The 22,120-nt window shown below is 45.9% G+C and overlaps 1 protein-coding gene and 1 long non-coding RNA gene across 5 annotated transcripts; both read left to right on the forward strand.

The window, feature by feature from the left end:
* Positions 1 to 3,688: 3,688 nt before the first annotated feature.
* Positions 3,689 to 6,656, forward strand: LOC127294668 (uncharacterized). Of its 4 annotated transcripts, none has more exons than XR_007846905.2 (4): positions 3,689 to 3,840; positions 4,949 to 5,056; positions 5,456 to 5,564; positions 6,453 to 6,656. It is a non-coding gene; the product is annotated as an uncharacterized lncRNA (long non-coding RNA). The 4 variants fall into 4 exon arrangements; XR_007846908.1 differs by having other exon boundaries at positions 3,698 to 3,840; positions 4,937 to 5,056; XR_007846909.1 differs by lacking the exon at positions 3,689 to 3,840 and adding an exon at positions 4,284 to 4,381 and having other exon boundaries at positions 4,937 to 5,056.
* A 12,195-nt stretch (positions 6,657 to 18,851) lies between these two features.
* LOC127294680 (UDP-glycosyltransferase 73E1-like) lies at positions 18,852 to 20,749 on the forward strand. Its single transcript, XM_051324551.2, has one exon. It carries the CDS (start codon positions 18,973 to 18,975, stop codon positions 20,443 to 20,445), a length of 1,473 nt encoding a protein of 490 aa, XP_051180511.1. The 5' UTR covers positions 18,852 to 18,972; the 3' UTR covers positions 20,446 to 20,749.
* Positions 20,750 to 22,120: the final 1,371 nt, after the last annotated feature.

Consider the following 22,120-nt stretch of genomic DNA (forward strand, 5'->3'; position numbering starts at 1 on the left):
GCTCCTTGATAAAACTAGCTTCTCTTAGTCGATCGATTTCTGACAGCATAGCTTTGCGGTTTCGCTCCGAAAAACGCCGCAAAGGTTGTTTGATTGGTCTCGCTAGTGGATCCAAGTTTAGGTGGTGCTCGTCAAGTTCCCTGGGTACTCCTGGCATGTCAGCTGGACACCATGCGAAGATTTTCCAGTGCTCACGGAGGAACTCGACGAGCGCGCTTTCCTATGCGAGGTCCATGTCTGTTGCAATGGACGTCGTCTTTTTTGGGTCTGTCGGGTGAATCTGCACCTCCTTAGAATTTTTCTCAGTGTTGAAAGTTGATTCTTTGTTTGGCCTTCCTACATCTGGCAACACATCATAGTCAGTCGTGAGTCTTGACGCCATGTATTCTGCTTGCATCCCGAAAGTTTCTGACAGTCGATGAAAATCCTTATCGCACTTATCGGCTAGCGCAAAGCTTCCTTTGACTGTGATTGGTCCCTTAGGTCCAGGCATCCTCCACAACAGGTACGTGTAATGTGGTACCGCCATAAACCCAGCATATGCTGGGCGTCCCAACAAAGCGTGGTATTGTGATGGGAAATCCACGACTTCGAATTCCAGGCTCTCTATTTTGTAGTTTTCTCGGGTCCCAAACTGAACGTCGAGATTAATCTTCCCCAGCGGATAACTTGGCTTCTCCGGTGTGATACCGTGGAATCGCGTGTCGGTTGGTTTTAGGTTTGCTAGGGATATGTTCATCTTCCTTAGTGTATCTGCATACATAAGGTTTAAACTGCTGCCGCCATCTATGAACACTCGAGATACGTCGAATCCTGCAATTACTGCTGGTAAGATAAGTGCTGATTGCCCTGGTCGAGGAACTTGCTGTGGATGATCCGCTATTGTGAAGCCAATATCTTGCCCTGACCAGTTAAGATACTCGACTGTTGGTGGAGGCATCTTTTCTGCCATGAACACCTGTCGCGAGATTACTTTTTGAGCTCTATTGGATGGCCTGCCTTTCTGAATCATCGAGACCGCTCCGTTAGAGTTGGGATCAACATAAGGCGGTGGTGCAGGTGCTGCCGCTATTCTAAGCTGATGTCAATTTTCGTCCGTAATCGCGGGAGGAGGTGGCAAGTGAATCTCACTCCTGGGTCCTTGAGGATTTCTGTGCGCTGCCTGAGCATTAGTATGCCCTGCCCACCTTAACATTACCTGGAAATTTCGGCAATCCTTTTGCAAGTGTCCTGACTATCTTTTTCCGTTATTGTCGAGATAAAAATGCATCTGACACGGCCCGTTCATCATCTCTTCGGGGGACACAAAAGGTCTCTGGAACCTTGACCCGGTATTTTGCCTGTTGTTTCGAGAGTCATCTCTATTGTTGCCTCGCTGCTCGTTGCTCCTCTGGTAATCATCTCTGTTGTTTCCTCCGGCGCTTGCTCGGAAGCCAGCCGAAATTTGCCCAGGAGCATCATAACTCGAGTACTGCCGAGGAAATCGTCGCCTACTTTGATAATTTCGGCCGCGGTCCTCCTCTGGTGACCTATGCCGTTTGTTATGAACAGCATCTTCTCCATCTACCCATCTGTTTGCTATCTCCATTAATGCGGATACTGTCTTTGGGTTGGTCCTCCCCAAATCCTCGACAAAATCTCCTCGCCTGATTCCTGCGACAAACGCATCTATTGCTCTCTCGTCAGATATATTCGCTGCCGAGTTTTTAATGATATTCCACCTTTGGATGTATTTTCTCATTGGTTCGTCTGGCTTTTGTCGACACGCCCTCAATTCCTCTAGCGATGCAGGTTTTTTGCATGTGGACCGGAAATTCTTGACGAATACGTCCTCGAAGCTATCCCAGCTGTCGATAGATCCTGGAGGAAGTTTCTTTATCCAAGATCGCGCGGCTCCACTCAAATGCACCTGGATGCTTTGCATAGCTGTTGCTCTGGTCCCTCCTGTGAGCTTCACCGTCTCGAGGTAATCAACTAGCCAATCCTCTGGATCTTGCAGGCCGTCGAATTTCTTGAAGTTATCAGGCAACTTAAATCCCGAAGGGACTCGAGTTTTTCGGACTCTCCTCGTGAAGCATGGCAACCCGCACATATCCTCGTCGTTTAGTTCTGGGGAATGCCGATGTTCCCTTCTACTTTGTCGTGCTCTGTCCACCCTTGCTTGTGCTGCTGTGTCTCTTGCTCCACTTGTTCCTTCAGGAGCTGTTGCTGCTGCTGCCGCAGGTCGTGGACTACTTTGCCTTCACTACAGGAAATCCGGTCTATTGCAACAATTTTTATTGCTACAACCACATTTCGTTGCAACAAAATGAAATATTGCCACCAATTTCATTTTTGTGGTAATAGGCCCCACATATTGCCATGGTTTAGTTTTGTTGTGATAAGTTCATGTTTTGTTGCAATATAGGTCGTATATTGCAACAATATGCATGGATGTTGCACTATGGCCACGATAATGCGACAACCAAATTTTGTTGCTCCTGTTATTCATTTTGTTGCGATAGAAGCTAGGTCTCGCAACAAAATATACATCCATGGTAATATTCATACACATATTGCAACAACTGTGTCACGTTGCGATAGGCACAAATATTGTGGCAAAAATTGGCCACCTATTGCAACAAATCACACATTTGTTGTAATAGCGTATATCTTTCGCCTCAATTTCACTGTGTTGCAATAACTATTGTTTACTGCGACAAGTTTTGTATCTGTGACAATATGTAGAGCATATTACGACAACCCTCTATTGTTGCAATTATGAACAAGATATTGCAACAATATTCCATAGTCAATAGCAGGCTTTCACATGGGCCACCTGGGCCATGGCTCCTGGATCCGGCAGTGGCCATGGCATCTTGGCGCTTCCTTGATCCGTATTGTGTCGATCAACCAATAGATACGACATATTGATGGGCTCCATCCCCATGACCTCCTCTGAATCCTTTGAATCCGTCGTCGATGAGGAATATGCGAGAGTGTTAGCGCTTCCATGATCCGGCCTTCCTCAATCCACCAATGGATACGACCTCTTGGCTCTCCTCAGAATCTTGTGAATCTGTCGGCGATGAGGAATCGGCAAGAGCGTGTTGGCACTTCGTTAATCCGGTCGTAACGTGCTAGGAAATTTAATTATTTTTTTCTTGGAGTGTTGGCCCATCTTCTTCTCCTCCTCTCTGACTCACTCGAAAAATCGTTAGGCAGCCTCAAAGTGTTCTGACATATTATTTATAGCCACGGGTAGGGTTATTGTTGGGGCGTAGGATAAATAGATGAGATGGGTAAATGGTGGCGAGGGTGGCATGAGGTTTTTTTCGATGAGTGTAGCACACACCACCTCCATTACCCTCGCCGGCTTGGCTTCATAGTTATTCTTGTGTAGACTGCATACTCTCCCCGCCATCACAACCGACATGTTCGATTGGCAACGATGTGGATATCTATCTCGGCCAATTTGTGAAATAGCCTTTTACAAACAAATTTTAGTAATAAAAGCAGATATATTCCATATCTTTTTTCCAAATTATTCCATTATTATGAACGATCATTTAAAATAAATACAGTTCGAACAAATAATTAAGCGCGTATAAAGATGTATTTTCTTCCTTCCACCTAAACCCTCCCGCTAACCTTCAATTATTTTGTAACTTCCCACCAAATTTTGGTCCTGTATTGCGCCATAATTTTCTAACCTCCCGCTAAATCCCCTTATAATAAGTAGTACTCCCGATTATTTCTCATAAGCAAATCGTGAGATCGGATCTGAGAGCTACCTCGTTTGTCCGTCCTCACGGCGTCATGACGGCGCCGTCGAATCTCTCGAGCACACCGGAGTCACAGGTAATTCCTTCTCCTCCGCACCGCCTTTCGTTCCCCTTTCCCTGCTCTCACGTGAGGCGAAGAGGGAAGCGACCAAACTCCCCGTCGTCCTCCGGCCGGCCGGCCCGTCGACCCCTCTCAGCGCTGCGCCCCCTTTCAATCGTAGAATTGACCGCAGTCCTCAATCCACGTTCTCGCCTCTGGCATGCGCTCTGTATCTCACCTATAAGAGGTGTGATTTCTCTCCTTCACATCATCGTGATGCCTCCTTCCCGATCTGCCAATATGGTGGTCCGATCTAGCCGCCGTCATGCTCTATGGCCTGCTGAAGATTGATCTATGAAGAATCCGTTTCTGCATATGAAGGGGCTATCCACTTCATATTGGTTATGCGGCTGCACGGCAGCGGTCGTCTATATCTCGAAGCCAACTTCGCTCAGCCATCCGTGAGCTGTCACACCAGTCTCTCACACCAGTCTCTCGCTGATCTGCTCCAAAGAACATTTTCTCCTGTTTGAAGTCAGACAGTATGCTGCTTTTGATCGAAAAAGTTCAAAACCGGGTAAGAATATGGCAATCACTCATCGTCTCATCCTGTGATCGCTGGATTCTTGCTAGTTGCCTCCACCAATACTACCACCTCTTATTGAACCATGACCATCCAATGGTGCTTTGCTGCACGAGGCGTCTAGCCTTTTTTTTGTTTTAGTTTTGAAACAGTGAGTGCTTCTTGCTATGTGTCAGTGGAGCATTAATTATTTAATCTTGAAGCTTAGTGTGAACAAAAAAATTCTTGGTGCCTATGAGAATATTATCTTCTACCTTCATACAGTAGTCTAAACCTTAGACAACCAGATGTAATAAGCGTTTTCCAGTGATTATTTTGGCTGCAACTACATTCATCTTTGTAAAGCTAATGACACTATGGCAGCCCTGGGTCTTCAAGGGGTTAACCCACAACTCCACTTTGGATTGAGCTACATGGCAGTAGTTGGCCATATTTACAGTCGTTTCCTACTGCTCCAATTGGTTGTAGATTTTTCACTTGGGAAGGATTCTGATTGGCATATATCTTGAGATTTTGGATGCTGATGCTGAAATTATTTTTCTATTGGAGGACTTGGTGCAGATTCAAGAACAAAGCCATTGAAGTTCAGGATAGGATTATGTTGGAGGACTTGGTGTGATAGCTGACGTGACCAGATTCTAGGATCTTCAGCTATGTGGTGAGACAGTGGTATGTTCGCCCAAAATAAATAAGTACATCTTCACAAATCTATTCTTTAAGCATGAATTTTCCATAAAATTTTTTGGGTTATGTAATGGAAGTCAATTCAATGTTAACTAGTAATGTTTTTCGTGCTGGAATCGAACTCTGCATTCCATGCTTAAAGAATATAAAATATTCCTGAATTATTGAATTTTTCACTTACATGTGGATATTTTTTTTATCTTTGTTTGCATGTTACCATTGTCAGTAGATCCAATGCTCTGAGTATGTCTTCTCCAGTAAAGTTGCATATTTCATTTTTATAATTTGATCAATTATGACAAACACTAAATATATTTTGAAGCTATCCTGTGGATACACGGGTTGATGACTAGTTGACTCTAATTTTGTGATTACCTACACAAGGGTACAATGACAAATTCAACGCAAGACCATGCTGGTGGGAGACCACTGACGGGACACTAAGTGCAAGCTTAAGAGGAAAGATATGATTCACATTACTCCATTCTGCAAGGTACACCACTTCCTTAAATCTTAATCACTATTCTAAATGGTTGCACATTGATAATGCTAAGTCCATTAATTGTTCTTGTATTCAGTAAAAAAGGATTTGTTCTCGTAACAAGGATTATAAGTATAACATCATGCAAAGTCCACTAAAAATTGTAGCATGCGTATTATTTATTCAAGGTATATATATATAATTCCTCATTTTTTTCTTGCAAATGTAGCATTACACACATGTAGGTGACACTAGCTGAATATTAGTTTGTAGTTGATTATCAGTAGGTGGGTCAATTTTGTTCTGCGTGATTAATACTTGTACACATTGGCGGACCTATGTAGGGGCAAAACCTTGCCATTGCCTGCCCAGTTTTTTGCCAAAAAAAAAACTATACCAGTACATGAACTAATCGAGCTGCTCAGTTCCAGTTTCCCTTAAGTTGTAGGAAGGCAACACCAGCACGTGTATCTTTTTCTTTGCCAAATTGTTAAGATTGCATAGTTTTAAAAAAACTCAACGTCTCTCGATTAGGCTTTAACAGCAGCAACACACTTATGATTTTTTGTGCTTTTCTTTAATTTTTCCCACCCATACATTTGTTTGTAGCTCCGCCTCCGCTTGTACACCCACAACTAGATTAGTATCCCATGCTATGATCTATAAAACTTACGCAGTTGTTTTGTTTCAAATTGGTTGCATAGTAGTTCAATTAGCCTCATTTTATGCGTCAGTATTATGCATGCCATGTATTGGACTGTCATGCTAATACTTTTCAAATACTGATGATCTCTAGAAAATATATTATTGTATTGACATGTGCCCAGATTGCCTTCCATGTTCCTATTATATTCGACTCATTAACTTGAGCTAAATAGTTTCTTGATTTCTTGATTGCAGGAAACAAAAAACTTAACTGGACTGGAATATACTTCACGAACACTAGTCTTTGCATTTGATTAGGATGGCACATTCACTATGTTAAACGATTGCTAAATTATATTTCAGTCTCATTTTAAGGATATTTGTGATGAGATCTATGATATTTTATGAATCTACATCATATACTTATGGTTTGAATAATATAATTGAATGGATGTACTATTTTTTGTTGTTGCAATAATCAATTACCACAACCTAGTTTCGGTTGCAACTCTTTGACGCCACCAAATTCAGTTTTGTTGAAATAGCCCTTCCGCCATGAAATGTTTGTATTGTCGCAATAGTTACTCGCCACATATAGTTTCGCCGTTGTGATAACCATTTGTTGCAACCAAATTCAGCCTATAGATGGTTTGCGGCGAAAGAGCTATGCCCATGAAAACAACTGTCGTTGGAATAGGCTATCGCCACGAATGTCTATCGCGACAAACGGCCAATCGCCATGATGTTGATGCATGTTGCATTAAGATATCCCCGCAAACCAAATTGTAGCAACAAGCGCGTGCTTCCACGATAAAAAATGTGGCAACTTGTCACAACGTCGTTGCAATAGCACGTTTTCTTGCCACATTTTGTATTTTGTGGGAATAACCTATTACCATGCGACTTTTCGCAACGCTTGGCAACAAAAGTCATGTCGTGGCAGTAGGTACCTATTGCCACGATTCAGCACTTATTGCCACGAATACTGTTGTTGCAATAGACCTGATTTCTTGTAGTGCTTACTGTTCCTTCGGGAGGTGTTGATGCAAACGCCGTTCCCATGGCTCCGACTCCTGCCATTGCCATGTTGTACAGTGCCTCCCTTGGATCTCCTGGAGGTGGCCTGGATGCAAGGATAAAAGCTTGTGTCGCCATATACCCAGCTTCTGGTGTCTTGGGGATGATGTTCCCTCTCGTGTCTATCGACATAAAAGACATGTCGAGGTTTTGAACCAAGTGCTCTCTTTCTCCTTCAGGTATGTTTTGCAGCCTTGATCTTGCTCTGTTCCGAGCTTCCCTGTGGCTGTCTCCCGAAGTTCCAGATTGTCGACTTAACTCCGCTCTTCGCCTGCTTGATGCGGAGGCTGCCTCCTTTCTTCTGTTCAGAGCAGCTGTCTGTTTTTCCAATTCCCTTGCAGCTCGTGCGAGCCTGTATTGATATGCTTGCAACTCTTCTGGCGTGGCTGCTGTGGCCATTGGTTCTGAGCCATCCATAGCTCTTGCGGCTCTATCCCATGCTGCTTGCGGGAGTTGAACTCTATCACGAGGCTCAGGTCCGATATATTTGTTGCCTAGACCTCGTCGTAAATCAGAGAGATCGACGTATGGATTTCCCAAATCGTCGAAAGCCTCAGATGTTTCCTCCAGATCACGGCTTGGCTCTCCGATGGCATAAATCTGATGGTATTTTGTATTCAGATCTGTGCTGGGTTTGGTGACACCATCATAAAGATTAGTGAAGACCTTGCCCACTGTAGTGGATTTGTCGATGAAATTAAAGCTGTCGACACTGCTCGAGTCATCGCTTATATAGGAGTCCGCGGATGACTCAAAGGACATGTCGCTGAAGATCTTGGCGAGCTTTTCACTTGCCCTGGTGCTGATGAAGCGTGGTGATGAAGTCTCCTCTTTGCCTGACTCGATTGACGATGTTGAGTTCGAAAAATCGGAATCGACCGCCGACAATCCCGACGAGATCGGAATTTCGAGACGATACGCTCCCTCTTTCTCGACGGGATAGTGGAATCTTCCGAACGTCATCTCCATAGGCTCCTCCAGATATGCATATGCATCCAAACGGGAGGGCGGGTGAGGAACAAAATCGACAGGACCAATTGCGATCTGTTTACCTCGATCCATTGCGTTGCTTGCAGTTGATGAAGTCGACGATCTTGAACGTGCCATCGAGATCAGATCCTTGACGCCTCTAATCCCCACGGTCGGCGCCAATTGACAAGGGATTAACTTGTCAATGCCTACGGGTTGTAGACTAGGGTTTAGTTGGAAGTAGAGGGCAAGTAGATCTCGAAGGTTTCAGCCGAAAAGTACTCGACGATTATGAAAACTAGGGTTTGTGAGACAATGATTCGATGCTTTCTTTGTCCCTCGACTCCCCCTTATATAGGAGATGGAGCCGAGGGATTCGTATTGTACAAGTTACAGAGTCCGGGAGGGTTTCCAACTCATCCCGCAAGATTACAAACATCATTTCCTAATACAACTCTAACTTTCCTTAATATCAACTTGGGCTTCCGATTCTTCTTATTCTTAGAGTAGTGGGCCTTCAGTAAACCCCGGGTACTATCTTCGGCAGGCCCATTGGGGATGCCTATGTCACCATGTTAGATGCACCCTTCATGGTGATGCCCTTGTCAAATTCGATTTCATGATGGATTCCCGCAAAGAAAGGGGTGAGTACATTGAGGAGTTGGAATCTCATATTGAAAATGAGAAACGGAGATTCAATCTCCTTAGACAAGAGCTGAAAAATGAAAGGTGCATAACTCATGGTCTTAAGCAAGAAATGGAATCCTATGTGCTTGAAAAGGAAAAATCTATTATTAATTCTTGTGCTACTAACTCTACTTTTTGTGAAGCATCTATCTTAAAGAAGAATGTTGAGCTAAGGGCTCAAAGTCATAAAAAGCTCTCGGGCTCTCATGATGATCTTATAATTTCCTATGATGGGTTAACATTAGCTCATGAGGCAAGTATTACTAAGGTAACCTATTGTGAGACTCACATGGACATTAGCACAACCTCTACTCAAAATTCTATATTGTCTTGTGCTAGTCCTAGTAATCCATCTAGTCAAACTAGTGATACACCTTGTGTTGGATTACTTGCTTTGTCTTGTTGCTCTAACAATGAAGCTTCTACTTCCTCTAGTACTTGTATATCTACTAACAATGTAGAGGAAATCAAAAGCTCAAGGCCCAAGTCCTTTATTTGAAGAAAGACTTTGGAAAGCGTCATGAAGGGAAATCCGCACTTGACAAGATGTTGAGTGTGAAACAATCCCCCAATGACAAGAGTGGACTTGGATTCAACTCCAATAACAAGAATAAATCTAAGACCAAGAGCAACAAGAAGAGGGGCCAAGACAAAGTCAAGGATCCGGCCAAGATTGTTTGCTTCAAGTGCAAGGTTGAAGGGCATCATGTTAGATCATGCCCATTGAAAAAGAAGCACTTGAGTAAAAAGCAAGAAGGGAAGCGGCCTCATGGTAAAGGCCAATCACAAGCTCAACTTCTTGAAGATAGGCCACTTCCCAAGAAGAATGAATATAAAGTTCCCCAAGTAAAGAAACCAATAAAGAAGAGAAAGGGGAACACTTGCTACTTATGTCATGAGAAGGGGCACTTTGCCTCTTCATGCTTAAATGGTACCTTATCTAACCCTATCATTATTAATGATGATTACTCTCTTGAAAAGGATAAGAATGGCAATGTGTTTGCCAAGTTTGTTGGAAATCAAAGTGGTTTCAAGAAAAGAACCATTTGGGTTGCCAAGCCTATTGTGACTAACCTCTTAGGACCCAACTTGGTTAGGGACCAACAAGCTCAAACTTGATCAATAGGTGTATTGGAGGGCATTGGAGACTTGGCTACTTCATGAAGGATTAAGGGATCTTCATATATTGTATTTTTATCAAGCAAAGTCATAAGGATTATCATATATTTCTTATATCCAATGTTCCTCTTTGCGGTAACTTGTACTTCAACTCTTCATATTAATTGTAAGTTACTTTCCCCTTTGCATGTTTGGTTTTGTACCAATTATGTGTTTGTATGTGTTGTGTCTTACTTGCCTATCTTGTGTATTCAATTATGTTTATTTGACTCATCATATACTTGTGTATTGTTTTGAGCCTAATGCATCTTGATGACATCTTATTTTGCTCTATTTGAGTGATCAATGGAACATCCCATTTTGGGGGAGTGATATGCCTTGTGCATCTCTCTTCCTTTAAAATGTGTGTTCATGGGTACCACCACTTAGTATTGATATTGCAAGATTATCTAGTCACTATGTGTTGTGTCATACTCATGAGAAATTCAAATTCTAAATGTACGTTAATCATCTCTACTCGAATTTTAATTGCTTCTTGATTAGAAGAAATGTTTTATCACATTATGGGGGAGTAATATGTTTTGTACATATCACAAGCCTAGAAAATGTGAACATATGAGGTTATGCCACTTAGAGTCGATACTCTTAATTATCTTGTTCATAGTTGGCATGTTTGCTCAAACAAGCTCCACTTCTATTAAAAAACTTTTATTGCTCGATCATCTTACGGGTTCTTGTTTGAGTAAGAAATTCTTGGTGCGGATCTCCTCAAATACATATCTCTATATCTTATTTGGGACACCGTTTGCTTCAAGTTATTCTAATCATTGTTGTGCGTGATTTTTTGACTAGTTTAAGCTATCAAGATTCTTCATCCGTGCATAGTGCTTAATCCTATATATTCATCCTATGCCTTTTATTGTGAAGTTGATCCTTGACAATATACCACCGGAAATTAATTCCAATATTCTCATTGTCTTTGACAATTAATAATCTTGTATGTGTTAATATCTGTGGGTCATCTTCTTCTTGGATTATCGTTTTATTTGCCTCTTAGAGTTGATAGTTTTAATTATATTATTCCTAAGTGGCATGTTTTCTCAAACAAAATCACTCTTATTAAATGATCCCTTTGCTTATCTTTTGGGTTTTGTTTGAGTAAGAGATTCCTAGTGCGGTCTTCTCAAAGACATATCTATACATCTTATTTGGGAAATCATTTGCTCCAAGTTATTATAATCATTGCTTTGCATGATTAGATATATTGAGAATCTCTATTTATGCATGGTTCGTAATTCATATCTTTAATCATATGCATCTTGTGAAGTTGATCCCGAAGCCTTGAAATATACCACTGGAAGTTAATTCCAATATGTCTTTGAAAATTGATAACCTTATATGTGGTTGAATTTATGGATCATCTTCACCTTGGATTGCTTCTTATTGCCTTATTTTATTTCCAAGAAATCTTTTGTCGCTCCCATGTGTCTTCCTTGTCCCTTTGAATTTTTTTTTTGATAAATTCTCTTGATTCATATCAAGTGTTTATTTTGGAAGACAAACCTTTTCTTTACGGTACATTGTGACATTGTGAAAAGTGTAGATGGTTTGGTTTATTTGTTCGAACCTTGCTCTTTTGGGGGTGTGTTGTCTCATTACTTCTTACATGTTTTATTTACTTGAATGAGATAAATCTTTGAGCATGTGTGGCTTTATTCATCTTTTATGCTCAATGCTTTTCTACTTAGTTCATTTGTGAACTTTATTGTACAAATATTTTGTGATTTGCTTCTTTGATATAATTTGGACAACAAATTTGTTTGGTCACACCTTTATGATTTCTTGAATTCATTTGATGTTTTGTCCAAAGTGTATATTTCTTGGATCTTTAAAGTCTTTGCGCATGCTTATATGTAATTTGTCTATATTTGTAGCATGTTTGCTTACTTTAATCCATTATATAGGGTATACTCCTAAATGGCTAAGATGTGCATGAAATTCAAATTTCGTCTATAAATATGCACATATTGATATGGAGTGTATCCTATATATTGTGGTTAGTCTAACCATTTTGGACCCAATAAGTTTGGGAACCAAGATGTACTTGAATGTTGTTTTAGGTACATTGGATATGCAATGGAGGCTTGTCTCATCTATAAGGAAGGTGTTGTCACCATATGAGAATTGGAGCCAAGCTAGGATGATCGATGAACTTTTATCTACTACATCATGCCATTGCTATCTCGGTAACAAGTATCTTATTCATGCATCCAACATCTTGTAGGTTGCATCTTGGCATGAAATTCTTTATTTCGAAAATATTGCATTTTTGAAAAATGCTTTTTAAAAAAACTTCTTATTGTACATTTGAGTAATTTGAGAAGATGCATAGGATAGGAATATATAAAAATCATGTTTATGATTCACTTATCCCATATATGCCCTCTAGCAATTTATTGATCAGGCAAGTAAGCTTATGCCGGAGCAGTCCTCCCCTCTACAGTCCACCTATGAAGGCGTGCATAGCTGTGCGATTATCCACGTTCTCGCACTCGTTCATGGTTGCCAACCATCGCATGAGGAAATTCTTTGAAGTTTCGCTTTTTTCTGGATACATGCTTGCAGGTTGCTTGTGGTAGCAGGTCTCTTGTAGGTGCCTTTGAAGTGCTTTTCGAAAGCGATCTTCATGTCAAACCAACAAAAGATTGTGTTCTCTGGGAGGTCACCGAGCTAGGTACGAGCTGGACCAATAAGGTACAACTGGAGCATGCGGCAGGCTATTCTTTGGTTCCCTCCGGCGAAGTTTACTGCATTGAAGTAATCTTCGATCCATTGTCGGGCCTGTCACTGCCATCATAGTGCTTCAGATTTCCGGGTAGCTTAAGGTTCAAGCCTTTTGGATATGGCTCCTCCCGGATCATCCTGCCAAAGCATTTTGGACCGATGTAGTCAGATTTGTACTCGTTGAGGCGTTCTCTTGCGTCACGCGGGCCGTTGCGGGGAGATTTTGAGCGTGAGCGAGATCTCCGGCCTCCACCTCCGCCTCCGCCACTGGGTGGTGGTGAGGGAGATCTGCGAGGGGGCCGATGCGAGCTTTTGCTTCCGCCTTCAGATTCTCCGCTTCCATCGCGCTGCTGACTCTGGCTCCGGTGGCTACCTTCGCCATGGTGGCGGTCGCCTCCGTCGTTCCGGTTTCTGCGAGGCTCCGGCTCGTGTTCGTCATTCCGGCTCCGACGAAGCTCCGACGTACGCTCCGTATTCCTGTTCCTCTGAGGTGCCACGTTGTCGCGGATGTTTATTCCACCAGGCCCATGGGTTCTAGTGTTTCCGACTGGACTACGGCGGCGAGGTGGTGGAGGACGCGGGATCCCGTGGGGCGGAGGTGATGGGTTTCGGTATTTGTCCCTGCTAGTGTACATCGGACCCTTCCCCTTCTTCGGGTCTAACGGAGGTGTCTTTGAAGGTATGGGGATTGGATTCGGATGTTCTCTGGTTCTCCTTCTACGCTCCGTAGATCCGGTGCATGATTCATCATCACGATGCTGGCCTCCGGAGGCGTCCATCTGCGCAGTTGATATGCATAATTCCTGGTTGGATTCCAACTCATGCGAAGTGTCTGCCTTGCTCTGCTGCTTCATTACTGAAGCAACGAGTGTACGGATGTGGTTGACGTCAACTTCTTCGTCTTTTTTAGCCAGCAATTCCGCAGCCTTCTTCATGTTATCTTTTGGAGTTGTGAGTGGCTGCTGATCAGTGGGGGTTGCAAAGTTGATCTTGCGAGGGGTGACAACCTCTCGTCGGATCCTATCTGCTTCCTTGTGGGCATCGCCCATCATGGACTCCCAGTGTGCTCGGAGTTGCTTAACCTTCTGCAAGGAGTCTACAGCCTCGCGCTCTCTTTGGAGGAAGTTCTGCATCACCTTATCTGCCTCTGATCTCTCCTCCAACATTGCCATCGCGGTGTTAGCAATTGTCCTAGCGGTGCCTAGCATCTCCATCCTTGTAGCTTCTCGAGCTTCCAGATCTGCGACGTCGTCCGGAGTTATTGGCTTGTTGAGGATTTCCGCGTGTGCGATGGCACCTATGCCTGCTTGCTCGACCATCTCCTCTGTGGATAGATGCTCCTCGTTCCCGGGGATGCATCCTTCTCCGGATTCCTGCACGGTGCGAAGTCGCGTTTGATGCGGAGCTCGTAGTCGGATGGACATGCTTCCATGGGGTCGGAGGAGTTTGCTTCCTCGTCAGTTCCTGGCTCCAGCCCAGTTATGGTCGCGAAGACCTCCTTAGGCAGGGCGGATTCTGCCTCGGCTTTCTCCGCGTCCTCCAATTCCTTCGTGACGCGGTTATACTCTTCCGTGTCCATAGAGGAAGAATCGCCGGAAATTGGGCTTAGGTTACCCAGGATGGATTCTTATTTTTCGCCGGCATCCTCTTGCTGAACCAGGGCGTCGCTGTCTCCGACAACCTCTTGTTGTTCCCGAGCGTCGCCGGCTCCGGCAGCCTCATCCTGCATGGGTCCAGCTCCGTCTGGATGAGGGGCGGTTCCTGCGGTATGTGCGAGGAAGTGCACGAAGTGGCACCTTTGCTTCTCTAACACCTGGGAGACCCAGGCGGATCTGCACTGGTCTTCCACCGTTATTTCCTGCTCAGGGGCGGATTGGGTGGGTTTTGAATTTTCCAGATCTAAGGCGGAATCTTCCTTAGAAAGTTCCTGCATCTTAGATCGGATCTTCGCGACTGCGTCCTGCTTAGCAGTAGTCACGTCAGCGTTACTTACACGAGCGTTCCCGTCGAAATCGACGGTCTCGCCGATGAAGATGTGTATCCCGCCAATCAGGATGATGGAGAGATAGACGGAGTCTGCCCTAGCCGGAATCCAGCACTCGTCCAGAGGGACGATCAGAAAGTTTCCGGCGTACAAGACGCGCCCCACGGCGACGGTATCGCCGATGCCTCCGAAGGTAGAACCCTCCCGGTTCCGGCCTCCAGACGCCGCTGGCCTCACGGTGGGCGCCAACTGTCATTGCCTATTCGACGGTACCTCGGAGGAGGGATCCTCATGAGGGGAGAAAGAAGTAGGGGCCATTGGTGGTACGCGATTTACCCAGCTTCGGAACACCTGCTCGAGGATAGGGCCTACTGCTGCTTGTCTGGGATTATATGGGCGCTTTCGCGTTGTTACAATGAGTTATGGTTGTGCCCATAGGGCTCCCAGGATCCGGCTTATAAAGGCGCCCGGATCTAGGGTTTACACAGAGAGTTCTAGCCGGAATACAAGTTGCCTAACTACGAAATATTACATTGCCATGCACGTCAATGATCCGCCTTCCATCAATGTCGCACTGGATCCGGATACTTCATGGGCCTTCACGGATCCGGCCTCCTTCGTAGGTCGGTTAGGATCCGGCTCCTTGCTCCTGGGTTGAACTTCATCCTTCATGATCTACAGTAACTGGGCCGCCCGATGGGCCTCATGCCACATCACCATCTGTGGGCCACCCGGGCTTACCGGATCTAGACCACGCCGTTGATATACTCATAAAGTATACCCACAACAGCTAGCAACCACAGACATTTAGTAAAGAAGAGGATTCTGCATGTCAAAATGATCTAGTTTATTTTACATCAACTTTTGAAGTTTCTTGTCTAGCAGGTAGGCAACCTGCTCTACTGAGCTTTTTTTCGATAAAGGGAATATATTAATATCGAGAGATACCAATTACACCCAGCCTCTGCAACAACGCACCACCCTAATGGCACTACGGATGCACACAGCCAAAAAAAGGAAAAGAAAACTAAGAAACAAAAGTCCCGCTACAGTATCACGGACCTAACAACAGCAATACATCCACCACCATGACAACACCTGAATTGCAGACTCTCCAAAAAACGACGCATCCAAGAAGCACCATCGTCGCCCGATCAAAGATCTTAGGTTTTCACCCTGAAGATAGTCCCCACTCTCAAAACAATGCCTCCACCAAGGTCACTGCCAGGCACAACCAGTTAAGGCCAGACCTTGGGTTTTCACCCTGAAAGGTAGGACTCTGCGCTTCACATGTGTTGTCGCCCCCACTTTCATACCGCTGCTGTGAAGCCCGGAAACCAAGCAAGCCCCTCAACAGCGCGGAGACTTGAACCTCCCTTAGCTAGTCCTCCCCTCCGGCCTTCATGAAATTCTCTTCTTCCGACTTTCATCATGGATCCATAGTCACTTGATGTCAACACAGAAAAAGAGCTTCGCGCCGCTCCCTCCAGAACCAAATGGTCGGAATAAACGCATGGGTGCGCACGACCGAATCCGATCCAGCAAACTCCAGGCAAAGCACTGTTACATTCGCCGGCGGAGCCTTCCGGAACTCAACCCTCCGCCAGATCACAAGTCCAAGCCTTCGGTAGGTCCTCCTCTTCACGCAAGAGAGGCCCTAGGACCGCCGCCTTTATACAGGCCGGACCCCCACGTCGGCGACCATCCCGGGCTGGCCAACCCAACCCTCCACCGGCGACACCATAGCCGGCTTCCATGCACCTCCATCTCACCTCCGGATGGCGATGATAGATCAAAAATCCACCACCACCAACCGCAGGCCGACCCTCTCCGGCGAAGAAGAGGCCACCTCCTCCGTCAAACCCAAGGCTGCTGCCCCGGGCGCCCTCGAGTCGCGGAAGATGCCCGAGATCGCCTCCACGCACCAACGAGAGGCGGGGGTGGATGGCATGGCGCAGACCGAGGGTCTGGCCGCCGCCCACCACCAACTCCTGCCGGAGTGCTGCGGGAAGCCGACGAGAAGAGGGAGACCGCAGCGCCGCCCATCCCACCCGCGCCGGCCGGTCCGCCAGGGGACAGCGACGGGAGGAGGGCCGCCGCCGTCGCCCATCCCACGCGTGTCCTCCACCAAGCATCGAGGAGGTGGGGATCCGGCCGCCGATCTCCACGCGGCGACGAGGAAGGGCCCCCGCCGCCGCCACGCCCCGAGGGACTTTGCCCCGGCGGCGCTACCGGCGGCGGCAGCGGAGGGTTGGGGGCGGAGGGTTAGGGTTGGGGGTAGAGGAGGTAGTAGTTGAGCGGTTTGGTGGGAAAACATCGACACATGGGTCAAACAGTGAGCACGAAGGAGTCACATACGTAGACTTTTGTAATCAAGCTGTTAGACCTTAGTGCGGATGATACATGTCATTGCTAGCTCATAGGTCAATGGAAAAAACTGGGTAATTAGTTATTTAACCTTGATATGAGATATCAAGAGAATCTTGGATGCTTGTCCAAAGAATGTGTACAAAGGAGCGGCATGTGTTCAAAACAGAGAAACTATGACAAGAACTTTATCAATCGTTATGTTGATGCCTGGACTTGTTACATGAATCATTCCAAGAGAACATCCCTTTCACTGGGAAGATGCCAGATGCTGCATACTACGGTACGAATGATGGACATACAGCAGCTGAGCAGCAGTGAGTGGTGCGGTGTTGCCGATCATCCTGGGTGTCCTGCACGGCTAGCATCCACGATCATCGCTCGTTTGAGATGGGGACACCTTCTTCTTTTAAGTCCAGCACAAGTTTGTTTTGTTAATGGTCGTATTTATTACATATGTAAAATTAAGAATTACTCCATCTGTCTATAAATAAGTGGACGTGCGGGTTTTTCAAAAGAGATTATTAAGTGGCGAGATAATTGCATTGGGAAGATGCAAATCAATATCTCTCTCCTCTTTAATTGTTACACCTTCAATAAGCTAATTACATGTAAAAAATAAAGATAATATATGCTCAATATTATTGGGTTTGATTTTCGTGCGATAGGAGAGAAGTGCATTGAAAACGTACAAGTATACTCTTTTATGGATAAAATTTGAGGATGCACATTTATTTATTTGAGGACGGTGGGAGTATTTATGTAGGTATTTACATGGTTAAAGGACATGGCAAAAGATATTTTTATTCAACATAAATGGTAGCGTTCTTCAGATTGTCTTCAATCTACATGTACAGTTTATTGAGGTTATTTGTAGTGGGGTCAAGTGTATCTTAGTCATGTAGAGGAGTTAAACCTTTTAAGTAATGTAACAAAAGCAGCCTTTATACAAATAGTTTTGTGATCTCTTTAATTCAAAACATAAATGCTACCTGAAGGTTCAGAATATGATCGCGTCCTTCCCTTTCACAGAACAAATCCGTGGAAATTTAATTCGGCTCCTAGGTGCATATGATCCCTGTATCATAAAAACGTATTTTGAAGTGTCGAATTTTTTTAACAAAATATTATACATGTAGATCTCCATAATATATGCGTTCGTCAAGTTTCACGAAAAATCAATATTTTTTATGGTCTACGTAAAAAAGAGCACGCCACACGACAAGTTATTTTTTCGTGAAACAAATTTGTTGACATGTAGCACATAAAGATATACGTTTGAATTTTTATTTCTATTTTTTTATATTTCAAAATATGTCTAAGATACGTTTTAAAATAAAGAGAGCATATACTCCCATGAGCTAAAACACCATTCCCATCCGAGGTAGCCATGGCCTTTATCGCTTTTTCACTCCGAAGATACTAGATGCTTGCATAGTGGTGGTGCAGGTCATCTTGGATCGTAGCACGTCGGAGACCTGGAAGTCAGGATAGCGAAGGTTTGCGAAGGTTCGGCTACGTCCCTGTGTCTGTGTGACCAAGGTACAAGGCTTCTAGAAGGTAGTAAACTTTATGGACTTTCAGTGTCCACTCATGTGCGGCATCGAAGCCGTGGCCACCTCGTGTTGCGCCAGGGTAAGGCCTTCCTTCCTCGTCCACCCATGCCGGAGCCAGACGTCCCCATCGCCTGTGTGATCTTTTCTTGCTGTCGCCGAGCTACTTCGATGGAGAATTGGAGATGTTCTTCGATTCTCACTGCACCCCTCGGACAGATACATACAAACATTTATGCCAGCCATGTTTTCCAGCAGCACCAGTACAGGGACCATGGCGGCGCCGCTCCACTTCGTGCTGGTGCCGCTCCTTGCCCAAGGCCACGTGATCCCCATGATGGACATGGCGCGCCTCCTCGCCGGCCGGGGCGGCGCGCGCGTCACCGTCGTCCTGACCCCCGTCCACGCCGCGCGTAGCAGGGCCGTCCTGGAGCACGCCGGCCGTGCGGGGCTCGCCATCGACTTCGCCGAGTTCCAGTTCCCAGGTCCGGCTGTGGGGTTGCCTGAGGGTTGTGAGAGCCTCGACATGGTCAAGGGCTTCTCCGATTTCGCTCTTTTCTACGAGGCCGTGTGGCTGCTCGCCGGCCCGCTCGAGTCGTACCTCCGGGCGCTGCCGCGGCTGCCGGACTGCCTCGTCGCCGACACGTTCAGCCCGTGGACGGCCGACGTCGCGCGGCGGCTCGGCGTCCCTCGGCTTGTCTTCCACTGCCCGTCGACGTTCTTCCTTCTGGCGGTGCATAACGTGGAGAAGCATGGCGTGCATGGCCGTGTGGCCGACGTCCTCGAGCCGTTCGAGGTGCCGGACTTCCCCGTGCGCACCGTGGTCAACAAGGCGACCTCGCTCGGGTTGCTCCAGCTGCCGGGGCTCGAGAGGTACCGGCGCGACACGCTGGACGCCGAGGCCAGCGCCGACGGCCTGGTCATCAACACGTGTGCGGCCTTCGAGGGCGCATTCATCCAGCGGTACGGCGAGGCGCTCGGCAAGAAGGTTTGGGCGGTGGGGCCGCTCTGCCTCCTTGATTCCGACGCCGAGACGCTGGCCGGGAGAGGCAAGATCGGTGCAGCCGTCGTCGACGCCGGCCACGTTGTCTCCTGGCTCGACACGAAACCGCAGCAGTCCGTGCTCTTCGTTAGCTTTGGGAGCATCGCCCGCTTGTTCCCGCCGCAGGTCGCGGAGCTCGCCGCTGGCTTGGAGGCGTCGAACCGGCCGTTCATCTGGGTGGCGAAGGAGACCGAAGGGTTCGACTCCGGCTTCGACGCTCGCGTGGCGGGCCGTGGCCTTGTCATCCGCGGGTGGGCGCCGCAGATGACCATCCTGTCGCACCCTTCGGTTGGAGGCTTCTTGACGCACTGCGGCTGGAACTCAACGCTGGAATCCCTCTCGCACGGCGTGCCGCTCCTTACCTGGCCGCACTTTGCCGACCAGTTCCTCACCGAGGCACTCGTCGTGGACGTGCTCGGCGCAGGCGTCCGTGCCGGCATTAAGGTGCCACTAATGCACCCCGAGGTGTCAAAATTTCAGGTCGGGAGGGAGGATGTAAAGAAAGCGGTGGCCGAGATAATGGATCATGGGGTGGCGATACGGTCCAGGGCCATTGAGCTCGCAACAAAGGCGAGGGACGCGATGGCATCAGGAGGGTCGTCGGACGTGGATATCGGGGACATGGTTCGCCATGTTGCCGAGCTCACAAAAAAGGAGGATCAGTAACTGTTGAGAAGAGCACAGCTCTCGCCGGTTCAAAATTTAGGCCCAGTTCTTCTGGATGCTTAAAAGACACATTCTTCATGAGGCCTCCTCTGCTGCCCCAAAATTTAGTACTCCCTCTAATCTATATTAATTAACTCTACTTTATCTAGATTTATATGTATCTAGCGAAGTTTTTAGACTAGATATATGTGTATCTAGATAAAGTTGAGTCTATTAATATAAACCGGATGGAGTACTAGCTTATTATTATTATTTGGAGATTTTAGTGTAGATTATTTCTTTCCTTAAAAATAAGTTATCTTCTCATTTATTGTCAATTTTTTTACCTTCTCCTTAACTTTTTTCCAAATTTTCTGGATAGGAATATAATAATATTACGAAGATACCAATTACATCAAGCATCTACAACAACGTAATATCCTAATAGCAGTACGGATAAACACAACCAACAAAAAGAAGAAGAAGCCTAAAGTGTCCAAGTCCTATAGCAGCAACAGAAACACCACAAAGACAACATCTGAAGTCCAAGTTTTCCAAAAGCAACGGTTCCAAGACGAAAACAATGCACAAACGGCCTCATCACCCGATCAAAAATCTTATGTTTTCACAGTGAAGAAAGTCCCCACTCTCAAAATAACTCCGACGATGGAGAGATACGCTATGGGCCCACTCATCTATCATGTTCGTCATCATCTAGCCAGACATGTGACTAAGTTGTTACGTCACAGGAACATCGATGATACAAAATGAGTAAAGAGAACATGGCGAGTAACTAGGATAACCTAGGGGTTCACCTCGGAAAATGTTGAGTATTGGAATGTTCACACGATAAAGATCTCCATGTTATGTGTGGGGATTCTTGCGGTTATCAAGCGCTCAACATCAATCATTGTCGCGGAAGGTGTTCCGGGCCTGTCTACATGTATCTGAACCCATAGGGTTACACACTTAACGGTTTAGCAACATTTAGGAACATGAGTTTTATATGAAAATAAGAGAGATGAAATCCGAGAGTGTCTTGGATGGTCTCAGAATGGTTCTGTGAGGTCTCGGATGATCCCAGAAGTGTTCTGAATGGTCTCGGGAGTGTCTATAACGGTTTTGGTCATATTTGTAAGGTTTTGGAAGGACCTGAAGGGTTCGAAATATAATGGAAGGTTCCAGAAGTGTACGAGATGGCACGAGCTGTCTAAGGAAGTCTGGAAGATTCCATAATAGATGTATCCATGTTTCCTTGAGGGGCAAGGAGTTTCCTCCTAAAGCAAATTTGAAATTTGCAAAATAGTCCTAATTCTAATAGGTTTTAGTGGACGGTATCCTACCGGAACTCCCTCAAACTTGGGGGGAAGGTCTTTGGCCGACCCAACGGCCTTTTCCACCTATAAAATGAGGACAAGGGGAGCCCCAAGTACATCCAAGTCGCATCCCTTGGTCCCCTCCTTGGCCGACACTTCATGCACCAAAAACCCTAGTCGCGTCGCCGCCTTGTGCGCCACCACCATCACCCTTGTGCCGTTGCCTCCTCATCGATGTCGACCACAACCCTAGGGCATGACAGCCCTAGGTGCTCCTAGTTTCAGAAAAACCGTAGGTGCTCCTCTCTCTCTCTCTCTCTCTTGGACGCGGAATTGCTGTCGGATCTCTATCCACCATCTAGATCCAATCTAGGTGGTGA

The sequence above is a fragment of the Lolium perenne genome, chromosome 1 (genome assembly GCF_019359855.2).
Source record: "Lolium perenne isolate Kyuss_39 chromosome 1, Kyuss_2.0, whole genome shotgun sequence".
NCBI classification, from domain to species: domain Eukaryota; kingdom Viridiplantae; phylum Streptophyta; class Magnoliopsida; order Poales; family Poaceae; genus Lolium; species Lolium perenne.